The 17,700-nt window shown below is 36.8% G+C and overlaps 1 protein-coding gene across 4 annotated transcripts in view; it reads left to right on the top strand.

Moving 5' to 3' along the window:
* Positions 1-17,700, top strand: part of PRKG1 (protein kinase cGMP-dependent 1) — a 925,158-nt gene that overhangs the window by 877,820 nt on the left and 29,638 nt on the right. For 2 of the 4 annotated variants that reach the window (XM_054034323.1, XM_054034322.1), the window contains exon 10: positions 4,279-4,375. In XM_054034323.1, the coding sequence (XP_053890298.1) occupies positions 4,279-4,375 (97 nt within the window). Of the gene's footprint in view, positions 1-3,655; positions 3,679-3,709; positions 4,178-4,278; positions 4,376-17,700 lie in introns of those variants that run through there. The other 2 variants (XM_054034325.1, XM_054034324.1) reach the window with 2 other exon arrangements.

The raw sequence follows: 17,700 nt of genomic DNA, 5'->3' as shown, positions 1-17,700 counted from the left end.
CCTTTGAATACTGAACCAAACTTCAGAACCTCTCTGTGGCTGCTCATTGTACCTCTATACATTAATTACTTTATTAAATTATATAACTAAATATTATTTTTATGGCTGTCACCAACCCTTCCAGAGGTCAAAAAGGATCATGGCTAATTCAAACAAACCTGGAGACCTTATTTACAAGGCCAGATATCTAGTGTATAACCTTCTCCCCTAACCTATCTCAAACACTTCTGCCATGCCAGCTGGAGAAAGGTTTTAGAATCTCTGTCATGGAAATCATTAAGAAATATGACCAGAACTTGTGTGTATATTTTTCCAAGGAGATTCAAGTTATTTCAGATGGTACAACACACCAGTTATCACTAGAGCATGAGTAATACACATCCTACTAGCATTTCATCCTGTCCCTGCTGGGTTGGGTTTCCAAGGACTTGGATGTCTCTGTCAGCAGCTGGTTCTTTGAGCTGCCCAAAACAAGACATGTCTGTGTACATACATTATTTAACTTTCACATGTATCTGTATTTCATTGAACTGCCCTCCTAATCCTTTATGACTAAATGCACTTTGGAGAATATTTTTGGAATTAAGCAAATTCACTATAGAATAACTCATGTAACATGTAGTTGGTAAAAGTATAAGATACTGCTTCTCTTTTACATGAAATTGAGAAATCTTATTTCAATGTTGTAGACAGAATGGTTTGAACGTACTATATTTGCCCATTGTCTGCCATTAGTAGTATGACTGAAACTGTTTCTGAGAGAGTGCACACTCCAGTATCATTCAGTTTTTGGTTTAGAAAGCAGCACACAATCAAATTAATGGATAAGAAGAAAGTAGATTGAAGTCATATCCTTGGTATTAAGGGCAACTAGGATAAAGGGTTGATTCCTAATTTATGGCATGAACAGGCATGTTTTCACTCTGATATTTTTGTTTAAATTACGTTAGAGATTTACTGCTAGGTTTTCCCAGTGTTGAGCTATATGACTCCTGTTAAAGTTAGCTGTACAGCTAAAACCCAATGCAAATCTTTTACTGTTAGAAGTAGGGGCTAAATTTTCTCCTTAGATATGTAGGGAAAGCATTCCATGGCCTGTGAGCCAATCTTTTTTTAAGTGACATCCAGGAAATCTGAAGTAACTGACTTCAGTGAAGTTACTCCAGACTGACTTCAATTTTTTCAAGGATTTACATGCACATATATAAGGGCAGAATTTGGCCCTAAATAATTTTCCTTAAGAAATAGAATAGGATGAGAGTCTCCTTCTTTTATTGGAGCTTGAATGGGATTAAAGTTTGACCTTTACTTTTAGGAATGAAACAGAATTAGGGTGGAATTATCATTGTTGGACCAAATAGGATTGTTGTCTGGTCTGTACGCTTTCTTTTACATATATTTTTGTTTCAGAATATATATAATTCATTTCTTTCTCTTCTATAATGCCCCTGACAAAGTATCTGGCACACTGTACAAAATTTGCTTTGCAGTCTTCCTTGAACTGAACATAGAATACCAGGCTATCTACCAAACAAAATTAGCCAAAAAGAAGAAAAATTAAATAATGCATCGTAGAAGCTTAAAAATATTTTTAATTAACTTTTTTTTATTAAGACTGAAAGCTCAATTTAAAAGCTGTCATTAGAGCATCAATTTTTGTGACTCTCTACACAGAAAGATGAAGGATATATGCTTGCTGCAAAATGCTCTTTTGTACTGGAGGTTGTAAAGGGGGTTCATGGAATACCCAAGAATCAGAAAGAGCACCTGTTCATCTGTACTCTATTTTGGGATGTTGGGGCAGGTTTTCTCCTCTCAAGTGGAATTGAATGAACTGTACAAAGTTTATGCAGCACTTTGCAGTCTTTCAGCATAAAAGGCATTATAGAAATGAAAACGATTTATTCCATGTCTTTCCTATGCAAAAACTGATCATGGAGGCCTTAACAACACTAGAAAAAATGCACTTAGCATGTCAGATCCCCTGCTTCCTCAGCATTGGGGAAATCCAATCAAGTTTCCCAGGATTGGAAGAGGGCTGGACTACCTGATCCTAAGCCTCCCTGACATCATGGGTTGGTCAGCATGGCACTCCCCAAGTGCATATCACATGTCCTATGTTGTGGAATAAATGACTTGGCTTAATGCATATAGAGCTCCTCATTTGATAAACCCAGTCACCACATTGTCTTGCTCCTTCCCGCCGCACCATTACAAAATGAGTTTCCACAGGTACGGGACAGAATCAGGATGGCTAATGTGGTGCTTTATGACTTGGAAATGGGAAGCATTCCATCAGTTGGTTCAATACTAGGGTGCAAATCCTTGACAGGATCTCAGCCCTACCATTACATCTAGAAACTATTAAATGTAGCAAATCAGCCAAAAGAGCCTACAACATTAGAAGTCACAAACTGTAATATATTTATAGTTTAAATTGGTCCAGGCAGCCAGACTGAAGTAACAGCTTTCCTAACTGGATTGCAACTGCTAATATAATTTGTTCTTTGTTATTTAGAAATAAGGAGATTTATAAGTAGACCTTTTATTTACCAACAACACTTAGTTTTTATGTTGCCAGTTTAATATGCACATCATGGCTAGTATAAAATGATCAATAAGCAGCCATGTCATGCAAGGTTATTCCAAGTACTAAACAGACTCAGCACTGATTAGCTTCCAATATCAGATGCAGTCAGACTGCTATGGCCATAGGCTCAAGGTTATTGAGAGAATCTGACGACATTATAAATAATAAAGCAGAACTCAATAATTTGTTATCAGAAACCACAAGATAGGATTGCCTTGTATTATGTTTTAATTTGGTCTTTGTTATATATGGCCACTCCAAACTCATTCCCTGCCCCCATCCCTCTTTTTCTGCTCCTCTGTTACCTTGGAACAGGTCAACTGCTGCTTTCCCTGCCCTCACAATGTCCTTTCACTTTTAAAAAGAATAACGAATGCTGGTTTGAGGGGAATAAGGTGGGAGTAAATCAGTTACATTCCATTATTGAATTAGATTAGATTATTCAGTGACAGCCCTGACAGTTTAGATAGATAGATTAGCTACATTAAAAAGATAGGTGGATGGATAGGTGTATATGATCATCAATAACATTATGACATTTTATCATGACTGTATTATCAGAAAATATTAAAATCTTATCTGTAGCGAGCCATGCTTACTTGTTATGTTATCATGAAATAGTACTTTGTAGGCTATTTGGATCCTCTAAATGCAAAATATGGGCATAACATTAAATATTGTATATCGGTAAACTCACTAAACAATTCCTACCCTGCATGCTTGTGTTCATAATCTTGTCAGCATTACTTTCACATACAATTCTGTGTTCCTGAAGGTCAAAGGTTGCATTTGACTATGCACATGCACTGGGGACTTTTTTGGCAACTGAATGCCTCCTTGTCCAAAGTTTATTAAGCGGGTGGATCCTGTTCATCCATCTGCCTTCTGAGCCTTCTAAAAATACCATAACCCTCAACAAGGAGATATTTTAAGGGATTCATATTCACAAGTATATTTGTGGGAAGCTTATTTTGGCAGGCTTGCATGTGTCAGATTTGCATGCTTGCATAGTTAGTGCTTTGTGAACTTTTATTGCAAGCCTCTTGTACACAGGCTAAGGAGAGAGCTTCAGGACTGTCGGATACTAGGTGGGAATTTCTGCTCTAAATAAGCTTATAAATATAAAAGAAGAGAAGATACATTTTTAGGAATGTTAATATGTGTCTGAAGTCATTCATTTCAGACATTTGCATGCCAGCCCTCAGCTTATTGGATCTGATTTCATATAACTTGGCTGTGATTGCTCTCCAGGGACCTTAATGATCTTGCTGCTTTCAATAAACATTTATAGAAACTACTGCCTGTGGATAAGGGAAACTCATATGAGAGACTTTATCTTCCAGAAATACTAAAAGGCAAAACAGTCCTCAGCAGAAGATTAATAGGAAGTGTCAAAATGTAGCATTCAATTGATAACTGGAATTGAATTACAGTACAAAAAATTTGTTTTATAGACACACAGTAGAAACTTTGATTTTCCTACTTTGGGGGGAAAAATGCAAATATATGTTATACTTTACAATTGAGACCAACAAAACTATGAGTGTGAACAAACACAGACTTTGACACAAGATGGAAGTTAAACAGGTAAATCCTGTTACACACTCATGCCATTCAGGTACAATCTTATGCAATACCCAGGTTTGCACCTCTAAGAAATTTCCATTTTTTCATATAAAAAAATCCAGATATGAAGCCGAAGCTGCCTTCTTCGCCAACCTGAAACTGTCTGATTTCAACATCATTGACACTCTTGGAGTTGGAGGTTTTGGACGAGTTGAACTGGTAGGTACCCTTTCTTTGTTTTTTAAATAACTTTGACAGCTATATAATTGTATTGTTCTGGGACAAATGCGGCTTTCCCATCTTTTAGTCATTTCTCATTATAGGATTTGATTTATTGTAAATCAACTACATTCCAGGATTCTAAAGTTTCCAGTAACTGCGGAAAGCTGTATTAAATTTTATAGTGAATAGGAATGAATGAACTTCAAGCATTAACCTTAAGGAAATCCCGTCACTAAGGGCTGCATTCATTATGCCTTCATCCTCCAGTGTAGTCTTATGTTTAAACAGTACTACCTATGAACATAGCTTATGTTTTATTAAAAAAATTATATGGATGAACATACAAATGTTAAAGATAAAAGGTAAGCAGAAATTTAAAATCTTAATTAGCGATAATTGAAAAAAAATTAAGAAGCAGAGACAAATAATGCCATCGATTAACAAGAAAACTGGATTCTGTAGATATTTTGGAATATGTCGTTTAATTGTAATAACCGAAATTCATAGAAGAATGTTCTTTGCAAAATTTGTAAGGAAGAAATATAAATGATGCAAAATCTACCCTTGCATTTTGGTATGTATGGATAGTTTTTTTATTAAAAGCAAAGATTAAGCAGGGAAGAACATGAGATGTTATCAGTTGAATGACCCATTTGAAATATCAAGTGAATAAGAAACTTATATTAGTAACTGGAGGTTAGTTTATTTACTGTGCTGACCAAGGAGTCCCTGATATACGACACTAGTTCAGTATGTTAGGAACTCCTATAAGTTATGTACAGTGCAGTAAACAGAGTTACTGATGCCATCACAAAAAGAACGGGAACCCCCATTTCATAAAAGTATAGGGATAAAGCACTATTTTACATTAACCCCTTAGTGCTTAGATCTTGAAAATCAGAAAAAAGCAGTTAAACATATAGCCATCAATCAGCATTTGTATTACTACTTATGAAATATTATAAAAATAACACTGAAATGTTTGTGAAAGTTGCTAAAAGCCAGTAAGTTCTATGTTAAACCTGTGATCCTCTGATTTACATCATTTAGCTGTGCCTTGTGATTATAGCTCAAATGTTATGTCAGATCAGAGTACAGAGTGTCAATGAGAACTTTGACTCTCCTGATTTCTGTTAGTTTAGCAATCTGAACTTAGTCTCAACATTGTGTAATATTGAATGACATATGTTTCATTTGTTTGGTTTTATTTTTGAGAGGATTTATTTGGTTTGTTTTTATTTTGTTTTTGGACTTTTGTTTTTATTAAAATTTAACCAAAGATGATCCTTCATGGGAGTTTTAGAGTTGTTGTTTCTAGGACTCTAATCCTGTAAAGATTTCTGAACTAGGACATAACTTGAACTGTGTTATTCATAGCCAGTTACGATGTCTGTGCCTCCAACTGGTTATAACATTAGTCAGAAGTCATATTATGTGGGCAGGACCTAAGTCAATACCCTATTATAGTATGCAAAACAGGACTTGGTTGAGAAACAAGAGCAGACACAGGAACATTGGTGCTATAACCTCAGTACCTATGTAATATAGGAAAGCTATTACATTTAGCACTGCAAAAAAGATTCACAAATTTGATATTAGGACTTTATACACAGATGGTGAAATACTATCCAGTACAGAGGGCAAAAACCCTGTTCACCACTAAGCACATGCTAAAGGCTTGAATGAAAATTCATTGTTCACATGGCTTTATGGGGTCCTCTTCAGAGGGGAATTTAACCTTAACCAACAAAACATTTAAGATAATGTTGTTTCTGAATAAATTCCAGGTGTGTTGCTGAATTATACAAGCTTTCTATATTCTAGTCAACCTGCCCCTCGTTCTTGATTCAGTCACTAATGACACATGTCTTTGTGATATCAAAATTATCAACACTGTATAATTACAGTTACATTCATTATTGTACTAGTACTTAATGAACCAGCCAGTAGAAGGAGGATGATTGGAAAAGAGATGTTTTCTCTTCCCAAAAGTATCTTGATAATCAACAATAATTAGACAGGAAATATAGAAAATGTATGTGAACATTTAAAAGTGTTCAGATTTCATATACTAAGAGACTTTAGCCATAGCCACAGATCTGGTCCTAACAAAAATGCACCCACAGTGGTTCAAAACTGCAGTCAGGACACCTTCATATAAGCTTGTAAATAGAGCTCTAGGTGCCTAACTTTAGGTATCCAATTCTGAAAAATTCTGGCCTAAGAAAGTGTTGCATAATTTAATAGTTATGATATATTACCATTCAAGTGACCATAATTGTTTTTGATAGATGATTAGCACTTTGCATATCAAATTACTATATAATGGTCACAGACATTATTATGATTAGTGCTTTTAAAATAAGTACCAGAGTAACTTATGATTTAATATCATTTTTTATCACACTAGAACATATGTAATAGAATTTTTCTTGACTTAATTTAGTTTTTTGAAGTTTTAAACACTTTTCGAAAGTTGTCATCACTGTTCCATATACTGGTAGGAGGGCTGGCTATAAAAGGAAGACTAATTATCCTTCCCATAAAGACCAAGCATATCACATTATCTTGCATTGCCACCTATTTCAGAGAGAAATCGATCTTGCCTAAAAAAAGTGTGATATGACATTTTACAATGTGAACCTATAAAGTGCTGATGCTATATGTACCAAGGAAATCTATTTCCATCTTTTATTACATAAGTGTAATAAAAATGTTATACAAGCTTGTCATCATGTAGCAGGGGTGAAATTTGTTGCTCAAAAATGTTATAATTATTATGCTTCTCCAGAAAAACTGTGATCAAGTAAAATGCACTATATTGGAAAGCATAACGTTTATAGTTTAATCTCAACTTTTGCGGTGATAGCTTTCCCATCCGCAAGGTGTGACTTTAACCCCTTCAATAGTGTACCCGGTGAGGAGGTTAGAAATTGGAATGTCTGGGATTCAAATCCTGGCTAAAGAGCAAGAATGTTACTATTGGACTGTAGGTTAACTTTCAGATATGGTTTGTATAAATATAAGGATGATACTCCAGACACCTCTGTGAATGCTAGACTGTTTTGAGAGCTCATCCCTTGAGTCAATGTAGATGCAGATACATGTCTCTTGGCGAGATAGTCAGTTACTTATTTGTCAATTCTATGGAGATTAGAGTGGAATTGATTGGTGTTTTTTGTAGCAAAAAGTTGAAATGTAGTAGTCATATAAAATAATCTGTAATGAAAAATCTTAGCTGCCAAATGTGGTGATGTGGTCTTTCCTGTGTAATTTTGTTGTCTGTATAAGTTAATAGACATTTCCAGTAGGCTTGTATTGTTATACATGGAGTTTGCACAGTTTTTGTTAGATATCTGACCTCTGTTCCATATTACTCTTTTCATCATGGGTGCCATTTTATTTTTGCCCCCAGACTTCCTCTGTAGTAAGCATCTATCAAAGTCTTTCATTGGAAGGAGATACCAGAAGAGGCTCCAAAGTTGTTGTCACTGCTATTCCAGCCATTGGCAGTCTTGTTAGTTATAAAAAGAATGGCACATTTCAATTAAGCAAAAACCAAACTAAGCTTATGCTTTTCTATCAAGCACACACCATATGCCAATTCTTTCCTTCCACATAGAACCATTGAAGAACTCTTGGCTACTGGTAAAAGGGACTGTCAATGAATTCCAATTTTCTCACTCTTCTTCTACTGGCAGTTTGTTGGCTTCTACGTTGTTTGACCCATTCACTTATGTACATCCAAAATATACACTTGTGATCAAACTAATGCTCACTTTACCTAAGACAAAGAACAGCTATTGAATTAATAGACATCTGATGTTGATACCGCTAGGATGTCACTGAGGTAGAAAAGAAAGAGCTGGGGCTTCACTTCAAACTGCAAGTGAACTTGGAAGTATTTAATGCTATGTAGCTGGGACAACATAACCAATGGAAACTATAAAGAGAGCATTTATCCCTGACAAATACTTAATAGATATATTCATTCAAACTTATTTTGTATCAGCATGCACTGCTTACAGAGTTAATTGCCATTCAATTCCATTCGTGTTTACTCAGCTGGAGTAAGCATGTCTAGAGCAATACTAACATGTAAACATGCAAAAAATAGCGGGGTTTTTTCATATGGCAAATAGAGACATAAGAGGTACATAACTACACGCTAACATGAATTCACAACAAAAATGTGATACCTGGTGGAATGTACGGACTGTATAGCCTTGGAGGCAAGTTTATAGAACAACCATAAAATAGACAAAGTAAGCTAAGGGTTCTTATTTACAAAGAGTTGAAATTGTGTCTTGTATTCCTAGTCCAAAATATATCAAAGATAAACAGGACTGTTCAGACAGCCCACAATCTGCACATGTATTAGACCTTGAGGCATTCCCAGAGCTACCCTCATACATTGCTAATGTCTGCCAAGTAGGTAGAAACTTCTCCAGGAAATATTTTCCACAACTTGGTATCCAGGCCCTTTGACAGTTGTCCGAGGGTGTGAGAAAAGGAAGTAAAACAAGGTATCTAGGTATTCTGTTTTTAATTACATAACCTAACAGGAAAAAAAAATTCACACAATGATGCTGATTCTCCTAGGACATCATTGTGGGGGAAAAGAAGGAGCTTTTTGATCAAGCCTAGCTGTAGTCTACAAAGGCAAGTCCCTCAATGCTATCTATCTCTCTATCTTACTGTTGACTCATTTACTTACATGGCATCAAGGTTATATCTAAGCATCTTCCATTGAGGCGACAATCTGCGCATATGGTGTATGAAGTCGAGTTACTGAACATTAAATTGATATGAAATATAAAGAAACATTATGTAAAATAAAAATTTCATTTTGTGGTTTTTTTCCCTGAAAAATAATGCAATTGTCTTATTTTCTGAAAAATATCTTGCACATTTTCATTCTTTTTGGGAGACCTAAAATTTAAATGAATGTTATTACCCATAGAATGACATTTTCCATTAAGGTCCACCACATGTTCTCCTGCCCCCCAACAGCAGGTCATATCTTCTAATTTATTTATTACTGTTATTATTGCTCTCTGGTTTCCTCCTGATTTCAATCCTTTTTTAGAACTATCTGCCCCAAACTCTATATATTTTAGACTTAAACGCAGGTTAATCTTGTCAGCATTGGAATAAGTATATCAGTTTATCTAGAAATATAAATCTAAATTCAAAGCTGCAAGAAAACTGAGTCAAGTGAAGGGGCACTGAGCACAATGACAGTAAAAATCAGTTCCTTATGCAGTTATCACCTCAGAGGTGCTTGAATATCACTCAGGCTAGGTCTCCACTACCCGCCTGAATCGGTGGGTAGAAATCAACCTCTCGGGGATCGATTTATCGCGTACCGATGGGACGCGACAATCGATCCCCGAATCGACGCTCTTACTCCACCAGGGGAGGTGGGAGTAAGCGCCGTCGACAGAAAGCCGCAGAAGTCGATTTTGCCACCGTCCTCACAGCGGGGTAAGTCGGCTGCGATACGTCGAATTCAGCTACGCTATTCACGTAGCTGAATTTGCGTATCTTAAATCGACTCCCCTCTGTAGTGTAGATGTACCCTCAGAGACCTTGCCAGGTGAATGGCAAAGAAAAGGTTTTAAATTTCTAAAGCTGTGTTTATAAAATTGCAAAATTAGTACCACTGCTCCATACCTAATCATAGACATGAGTGAAGCCATTGTCCAATTTGACATCATATCTGAAACTATAGTCAACTCTTTAGGTTCTATGTGTCAATCAAAATTATTGACTATGAAAAGCTTATCTTTCCCACTTCCTGTTTTCATGGATATATAAGTTGGTAGTGAGCAGTTGATATACCTAATATTCAAGTATAAAGCACTGCCAAAAGGCAGCATACAGTTATTGGTGCCATGTAGACAAATAGATTGTGAAAACCAAATTATAAACAACTGGGTAATTTAGTCTGGTCTTTTAGGTCTCAGTTCAGCAAAGCACTTAATTATGTGTTTAACACTGTGCATGTACTAATGTTCTATTACTGTCAATGGAACTTAAGCACATGCTTAACTTCTTTGCTGAGATGGGATGGACTTAGGCATATGATTAAAGTTATGCATACGTTTAAGAATTTGGCTGCATTGGGTCTATACAAAACAGGTTTTAAACAGACAGTATGGACATTTTTCATGCTAATTTACATTTTAAGAGATAGCTGGCCATGGAATTATTCCTAGTGCTATTAAATTTGTTGCTGCCTCTAGGCATTCTTGTAAATACTCCTTTTTATGGCTTTCCAGAAGCCCTACTTGATTAATTAGCTGGCTTGGGAAAATCTAATTTTACTCCAACAGGATGACAGAAGTGAGATTCTGACACTTATTTGGGTATATTTCCAAGTGCATAGACATTCTCTCTGTTTTTGTATAAGCAGCCTTTTCTTCCTCCCTCTTTTTTAGTTTGCAAAGAATACAAGATTTTAAAAAAGCAATCTTTGTGTGTGTGTGTGTGTGTGCGCGCGCGTGCATGTGCGCACATATGCACACAAGGAAACAACTAAGGGCCTTATCTTGGAAGGTTCTGAATCCCTTCCTTAAAAAGAATGGGTATTCTGAATGCTGTAATTGGCAAGGAAGATGATTGGATAATTATTTTTGAAGGCTTTGAATGACACTATCATACTAGTCTTGAATACTACAGAAAGTGAATTTTCTTTATTTGTCTTTCTCTGGTTTTTAATATTTATTGAAAGCGGCATATTAAAATACTTTGTGAGTGTTACTTTTTATATGGAAACTCTTACCCAGAAGGAATGACATGGAGTTCCAAAAATGATGAGGTATTGTCTGTGGCACATCTATCAAACCTAACATTTATGCTTAATTTTCTCGACTGTAGTGGCTAGGTGGATATGAAAAGGAAAAAAAATGAATAAGGAAGAAAGAGTTTGATTGCTATTGTATTTGTTTTTTGTTTTTGCCAATTGGCCTTGGTAGGTTGAAAAAAATGGTTTAAGATTAGTGAATGAAATTATTTGAAAACTTTGCAATTTACAATCTATTTGGGAGTAATAAGTCCAATAATTATAAATAATGAGTGAAATCCTGGCTCCATTGGCATCAATGGCAAAACTCCAATTGACCTCAAAGAAGCCAATGTGTAATAAAGCTTGCTCTGACAACAATGTGTAGAAAGAGGATTTGTTTTAAATCTAGATTTCTTAATTAAAATGGAAATAAAATTGAGTGTGTGAATGATTGTAGAAGTGAATATTATTTTCAAGAAACACAGTAATATGATTTTTATTTTGTTTAATATATATTACTTAAATAACATTTATTCTGGTACTTAACTTTTATTGGGATGATTTTATGCATGGAACGGTATGTATTACTCACATGTTTTCTTCTGTTCTCTCCAGCGACTTGCCTCTAAGGTTTATACTGGGACAAAAAGTTAAATAAGTACCCTCTGGTAAAAGCATATTTGCACATGTCAAAAGCTTGAATATAAATTCTTAGTACTGGAACCAAAATAAATTGTTAAAGATTGTTAGCAAAGTGCAATATTAAGTGGGTATGAATAATTAAATAGGCAAATTAATTTTAATAGGATCATTAGCATGCGTTTTACGAACACATGTCCGTACAATGTATAATTTTACAGGTGATTTCCTCCCATGTTCCATACCATTCAAATTTAAATTGTCTTGCATAACAATACAACATTTAGTGCTCTCCACAACAGAGGTTTGTCATTTAATTGAATCTAATCTTTTTCAATAACAAGGAAATAAAGCCATTTGCAAGTTCTGGATTTACACTGCTATCCACCACAAACTCATTCTAACTTTTTTTTTTTAATTTTCAATCATCCTACAATTAAAACAAAGCCAGAATCTCTAAGGGCCAGAATCTGCCACCCCTTACTCACACTAAGTAGTATCTTGCTCTGTGAATATCTTGCTCTGTGAATAGCCCACTTCAAGTGCACTACTCATGAGATAATGTGCTGCTCAGTGACCCTGATCCAGCAGATTTAAGCACATGCTTAACTTTAATCACATTGACTCCAGTGGGACTACTTATGTACTTATAGTTAAGAACATGCTTAAATGCATCCTGGATCAAGGCCAACTTTAGTAAGGGTGCAGAATCAGGCCTTACATAAACGGGTACAGTGCCTTCAAAACATTCACTGTACCAACAAAACTGGAATAGTGAATGCAGAAAAATACTTTGAGGCAGATATCTTCCCCCTTTTTTTTTGCTAGCACAATTTGCAAAGCAAAAGAGTACTATTTATAGAGAAAACAATTTCATGTTGTCCCAATATGAATACTTTTGGAATTAAAAATATGTACTCTTTTACTTGGAAAAATATATATACTCCTGTTCATACAGCAGTTCAGCTGTTAGGATTAAGATAACTCAGCTTGCATTCTCTTTAGCCTGTCTGTACTCTAAATGCTATGCTCAGTGACAGCTGCTTCTATTTTAGTTGGTCAAACATACATATTTTGGAGACCAGAGATGGCAGGAGAGAAAAAGCACTCGTATTTTAATTGGTGGATACAGTTTTTGAATGGGTTACTACTATCACGATAAAGAGATAGTAGGATGAGCATGTAGATTTTATCTGTTCCTGTCCATAGCAATCATAGTTTTCTGAGTTTTGTTATATCAAGATATATCTCTATTAACTGTATTACAGGGTAACTGCAGACAATTTCAAAAGTATCAGATGATCCAGCTGATCCTCTTTTGTTGAGAGGTATTACCTGTGCTAATACAGACAACTTTAAAGGGATACATTAAAATAGTACCAACTAGCTCATTTAGAGTTAATATAAGCAACACTATAACTGAAGTTTCTATACATCCATAAAAAATCACTCTGATCTAATGTTCTTAAAAAAGGGCCTAGAGAAATCTGTACTTTTTACTTAAACAGATTCAATTTACTGTGTATCTTCACTTACCTAGAAGCCAGGTCAGCTATTATCCATAATTTCTTTCTTCCAGGATTTGTAGCTAGTAAACTAGGAGGAGATGTACAGATAGTAAGCTAGGATGGTTTCTCATTGAGAGTTGCATCTAAAAAGTTGCAGATGAGCAAAAACAGTTAGAAATTTAATATGCAAATACTTTTACATACATCAAAAACAGCTTGGAGCTTTTCCAATTTTAATTTTTAAAGCCACTGAAATTGCAAATTCCATATCAGAATACAAGACTATGAATACTAAAAGTATCACTATTAATAAAGCTGTCAAATTATTAGGAGTGGCAGTTCAGCCATCAGCACATGCTCCTGCACCAATCTGGAGGTGTCAGAGGCATAGATCATTTTAGTGAGATCCAACTCCACATTCAACAGGAAATGTCAGAGCCATCTTGCCAATGCAGATTGGAAAAAGCAAAAAGCACTGGTGCTATCTAGATATCCTTAGTTGATTCTGTATCTAGCTAGACCCTCAAACTTGAAGCAGAAATATAAAAAGACAAGCAAATTCTCTTTTTCAAGGAAGCTGATATAACTTCCACTATTGTTTCTCATTGTTTTACCTAGCTAAGCAACATTACCCTTTGCCTTGTCTTTTTGGGCTTGCGCTGCCAGGTCTCAGCCAGACCTGAATCTCAGCTTGATGCTGGAAGAGATGAGCAACTTCACCATCAGGGTAATGAAATAGAAATAGAGCTGAGCCTTATCAGTGTACTGAAGGCAGCATAGAACCATATCACTTCAACTAATAATCTGAACATGAAACAGCAGCAGCAGAATATAATCTATAGTAACCATTAGAAAGAAAGAACAGAGCTATTCAAGAACAACTTTGTGCATCCCTGCCACAGTCTACAAGCATTTCAATAATATCAAAGGTATAATAGTAAAAAAAAAAAAAAAAAAAATTGCATGGTTATCTGACTTCCATTCATCACAAGAAGACCAGTACCATACTGTAAACCCAAATTATGACAGAGTTCAAGAACATCATGAGGACTCCAGGGCCTGCTTTGACTAATCACAACCTCCTCAGTAATATTCACTAAAAAATCCTTCCTTTGGAAAATTATTTCACATTCTAGTAAATATTTGTTAAGGGTTAACTATTCAAGAGGATGAATGTACATGGCAGAGGGCCATTGCTGGCACATGATGGCATATCACATTGGTAGATGTGCAGGTGAACGAGCCCCTGATGGTGTGGCTGATGTGATTAGGTCCTATGATGGTGTCCCTTGAATAAATATGTGGACAGAGTTGGCACCAGGGTTTGTTGCAGGGTTGGTTTCCTGGGTTAGTGTTTTTGTTGTGTTGTGTGTAGTTGCTGGTGAGTATTTGCTTCAGGTTGGGAGGGGAGGGGGGCTGTCTGAGGGAAGGACTGGCCTGTCTCCCAAGGTCTGTGAGAGGGAGGGATCATCCTATTTTCACATAAAGGCCTTCTTTTTTTCCATGCTAACCATTCATTTGGCTGGAAGTCTGAAAAATGTTTTCAGGGTTAAAATACTTATTTGTCTGTGAATTATAACTGCCTTAAAAAAACAGTCTTTGTACGCACTGTGTGTGTTGGAAGCTAAAGCATTTTACACATCATAAGCAGAGCAGCAACTTTGGAGTGGTTCCAGGGGAGAAACATTTCGTTTAAGCTGAGTGAGCCATGCAAAAGCCAACTGAGGTCTAATGAAATAAGAATTCAGAAGAGAGAGAGAGGCTAGATCTGTTTTCTTCTGTTCTCCCAGATGTTAGCAACTTGGCCTAGCTAATTTTGTATGGATATTGCTCTAATTATTGAAAGCTCTTGACCTCTTTCTGAATGGATTTTAAAAAAAAATTATTTACAAGGCTCTGGCTCTAATCCTCAGGCTCTGAACTGTCATTTTTAAACATTCCAACAGCCAAAGAGCAGAAAACCCTTGAGCTGTTAAAGACATTTTGATCAGTAATATTTTCTCAAAGCAAAGAGGTTAGAAGCTGTCATGTGAATTCATAACTGTTGGCAGCAAAGTGATGCCCATTTCAGTTCTTCTTCAAAGGAGCTTGTCACATTAATGGACTTACAGAATCTGTTCAGGTTTGCTTAAAAGAAACCTGTTGAACTTTAATATGAATGACTCAAAATATTGTAATAAACAAATGATAATGTGAGTTGGTTCATCACAATGAAACATGGTATGACTGGACTGCCATGTGGAGCAGTAGTGGTGTCAGCTTTGTGTATGGGCAGGGGCTCTTATTTTCCATACCACTGATCCATTCGTGGATTTTGAGGACACCTTCCTGGCCCAGGGGCACCCCACAAGGGAAGAGCAGCTTATATTGTGTCTCCCAGGCATACACAACCATTTGCACCTGTTTGCTTTGCCCCACCTCCCCTTCCCTTGTTTTGTTCTGTTTTTACCTTTCCTGTTTTTTACTGCTAGATTTTCCATTTTCCTCTGAATTTCAGCCGGCTCCCTTTTAAAGCTCTTCCCATATTGCAATGGGGGAGGGAGGGAGGAATTACCTTCCTGGAAGTACACAGGAGGTTTGGCTAGGGACATTGATAGTTATTTATTGCATCTGTAGCAGGTGCCTAGTGTAAGCTAATTGAGGTAGCAGGAGGGCCAGATTTGCTGCTGCAGTCCAAGGCACTATCACGGTGACATCTAACTGGATTCTTGCTGCACATTGCCTGGAAACGTGAGGGCTATGCTGTCTGGTGCAGAAAGAGACTTCCCTCACTTAAACCCACATTCCACATATGAGGATATGGGGCTTGCTTGGTGTTGATCATGAGTTATATTTCGCATGAACAGGTGAGGAATAGTCTCATGTTAAGAATTTACTTTTATTTGTTTGGGAATTGTTCTGAACTTAATCTGATGGGTAGCTTGTGTGGGGAGGAGACGGCTGGCTGTTCTCCCTAGTTCTGTTACTTTAAACTATGCTAATTAAAGTTGCAGACACAACTTTAACCAAATCTCTATATTTGGTGTCCTATCCACTGCAGTCTCTAGGCCAATGGAAAATAAATGGAAACAATTTTTCCCATAGCATTTCTGTTGTTACCATTGCAGACTGATTTACGTTTAAACAAGGTTTCACTTCACTCTGTGTCATTGGGATGCAGTTCAATTGCAAACGAAGAGTCCTTCAGAGCTGTCTAATCTAATCCATATAATCTAATTTTATCTCTCAACCTAGATTTTTATACATCACCCTTCAGCATGGAATCTGAGCATGAGTTCTGTCTCCACTCTCTGCCTTATTCCTTTTCCTTTACATTTCAGTGAGAATTAACAGTGTTACTTCAGTTTGCAACTGTGTTTACTGAAAATGTGGTGGAAAGAGAAACAGGAATTCTGCTTCATAATTTCATTTGCAACAAACAGATCAGAGAAAGAGGAGCAGTGCTCAGCAATACCTTTTAGGCTTTGTGTTTTTAACAAGCTCAATGAAAAAGGGACCTTGCCCAAGACAAAAGAATAGGGACATACACTCCTCAGTATACTGGGAGCTTTCTAGACTGCTCTACTACCAGGTCCAGTGTTCAGTCTGATTTCATAGAATCGTAGATCATAGAAGAATAGAATATCAGGGTTGGAAGGGACCTCAGGAGGTCATCTAATCCAACCCCTGCTCAAAGCAGGACCAATTCCCAACTAGATCATCCCAACCAGGGCTTTGTCAAGCCTGACCTTAAAATCCTCTAAGGAAAGAGATTCCACCACCTCCCTAGGTAACCCATTCCAGTGCTTGACCACCCTCATAGTGAAAAAGTTTTTCCTAATATCCAACCTAAACCTCCCCCACTGCAACTTGAGACCATTACTCCTTGTTCTGTCATCAGGTACCAATGAGAACAGTCTAGATCCATCCTCTTTGGAATCCCCTTTCAGGTAGCTGAAGGCAGCTATCAAATCCCCCCTCATTCTTCTCTTCTTCAGGTTCCCTCAGCCTCTCCTCATAAGTCATGTGCTCCAGCCCCCCTAATCATTTTTGTTACCCTCCACTGGACTCTTTCCAATTTTTCCACATCCTTCTTGTAGTGTGGGGCCCAAAACTGGACACAGTACTCCAGATGAGGCCTCACCAATGTCGAATAGAGGGGAATGATCACGTCCCTCGATCTGCTGGCAATGCCCCTACTTATACAGCCCAAAATGCCGTTAGCCTTCTTGGTGACAAGGGCACATTGTCGACTCATATCCAGCTTCTCGTCAACTGTAACCCCTAGGTCCTTTTCTGCAGAACTGCTTCCTAGCCATTAGGTTCCAAGTCTGTAACAGTGAATGGGATTCTTCCGTCCTAAGTGCAGGACTCTGCACTTGTCCTTGTTGAACCTCATCAGGTTT

Source organism: Malaclemys terrapin, chromosome 7, assembly GCF_027887155.1.
Source record: "Malaclemys terrapin pileata isolate rMalTer1 chromosome 7, rMalTer1.hap1, whole genome shotgun sequence".
Classification (NCBI taxonomy): domain Eukaryota; kingdom Metazoa; phylum Chordata; order Testudines; family Emydidae; genus Malaclemys; species Malaclemys terrapin.
This window is presented reverse-complemented; position numbering and strand designations above follow the sequence as displayed.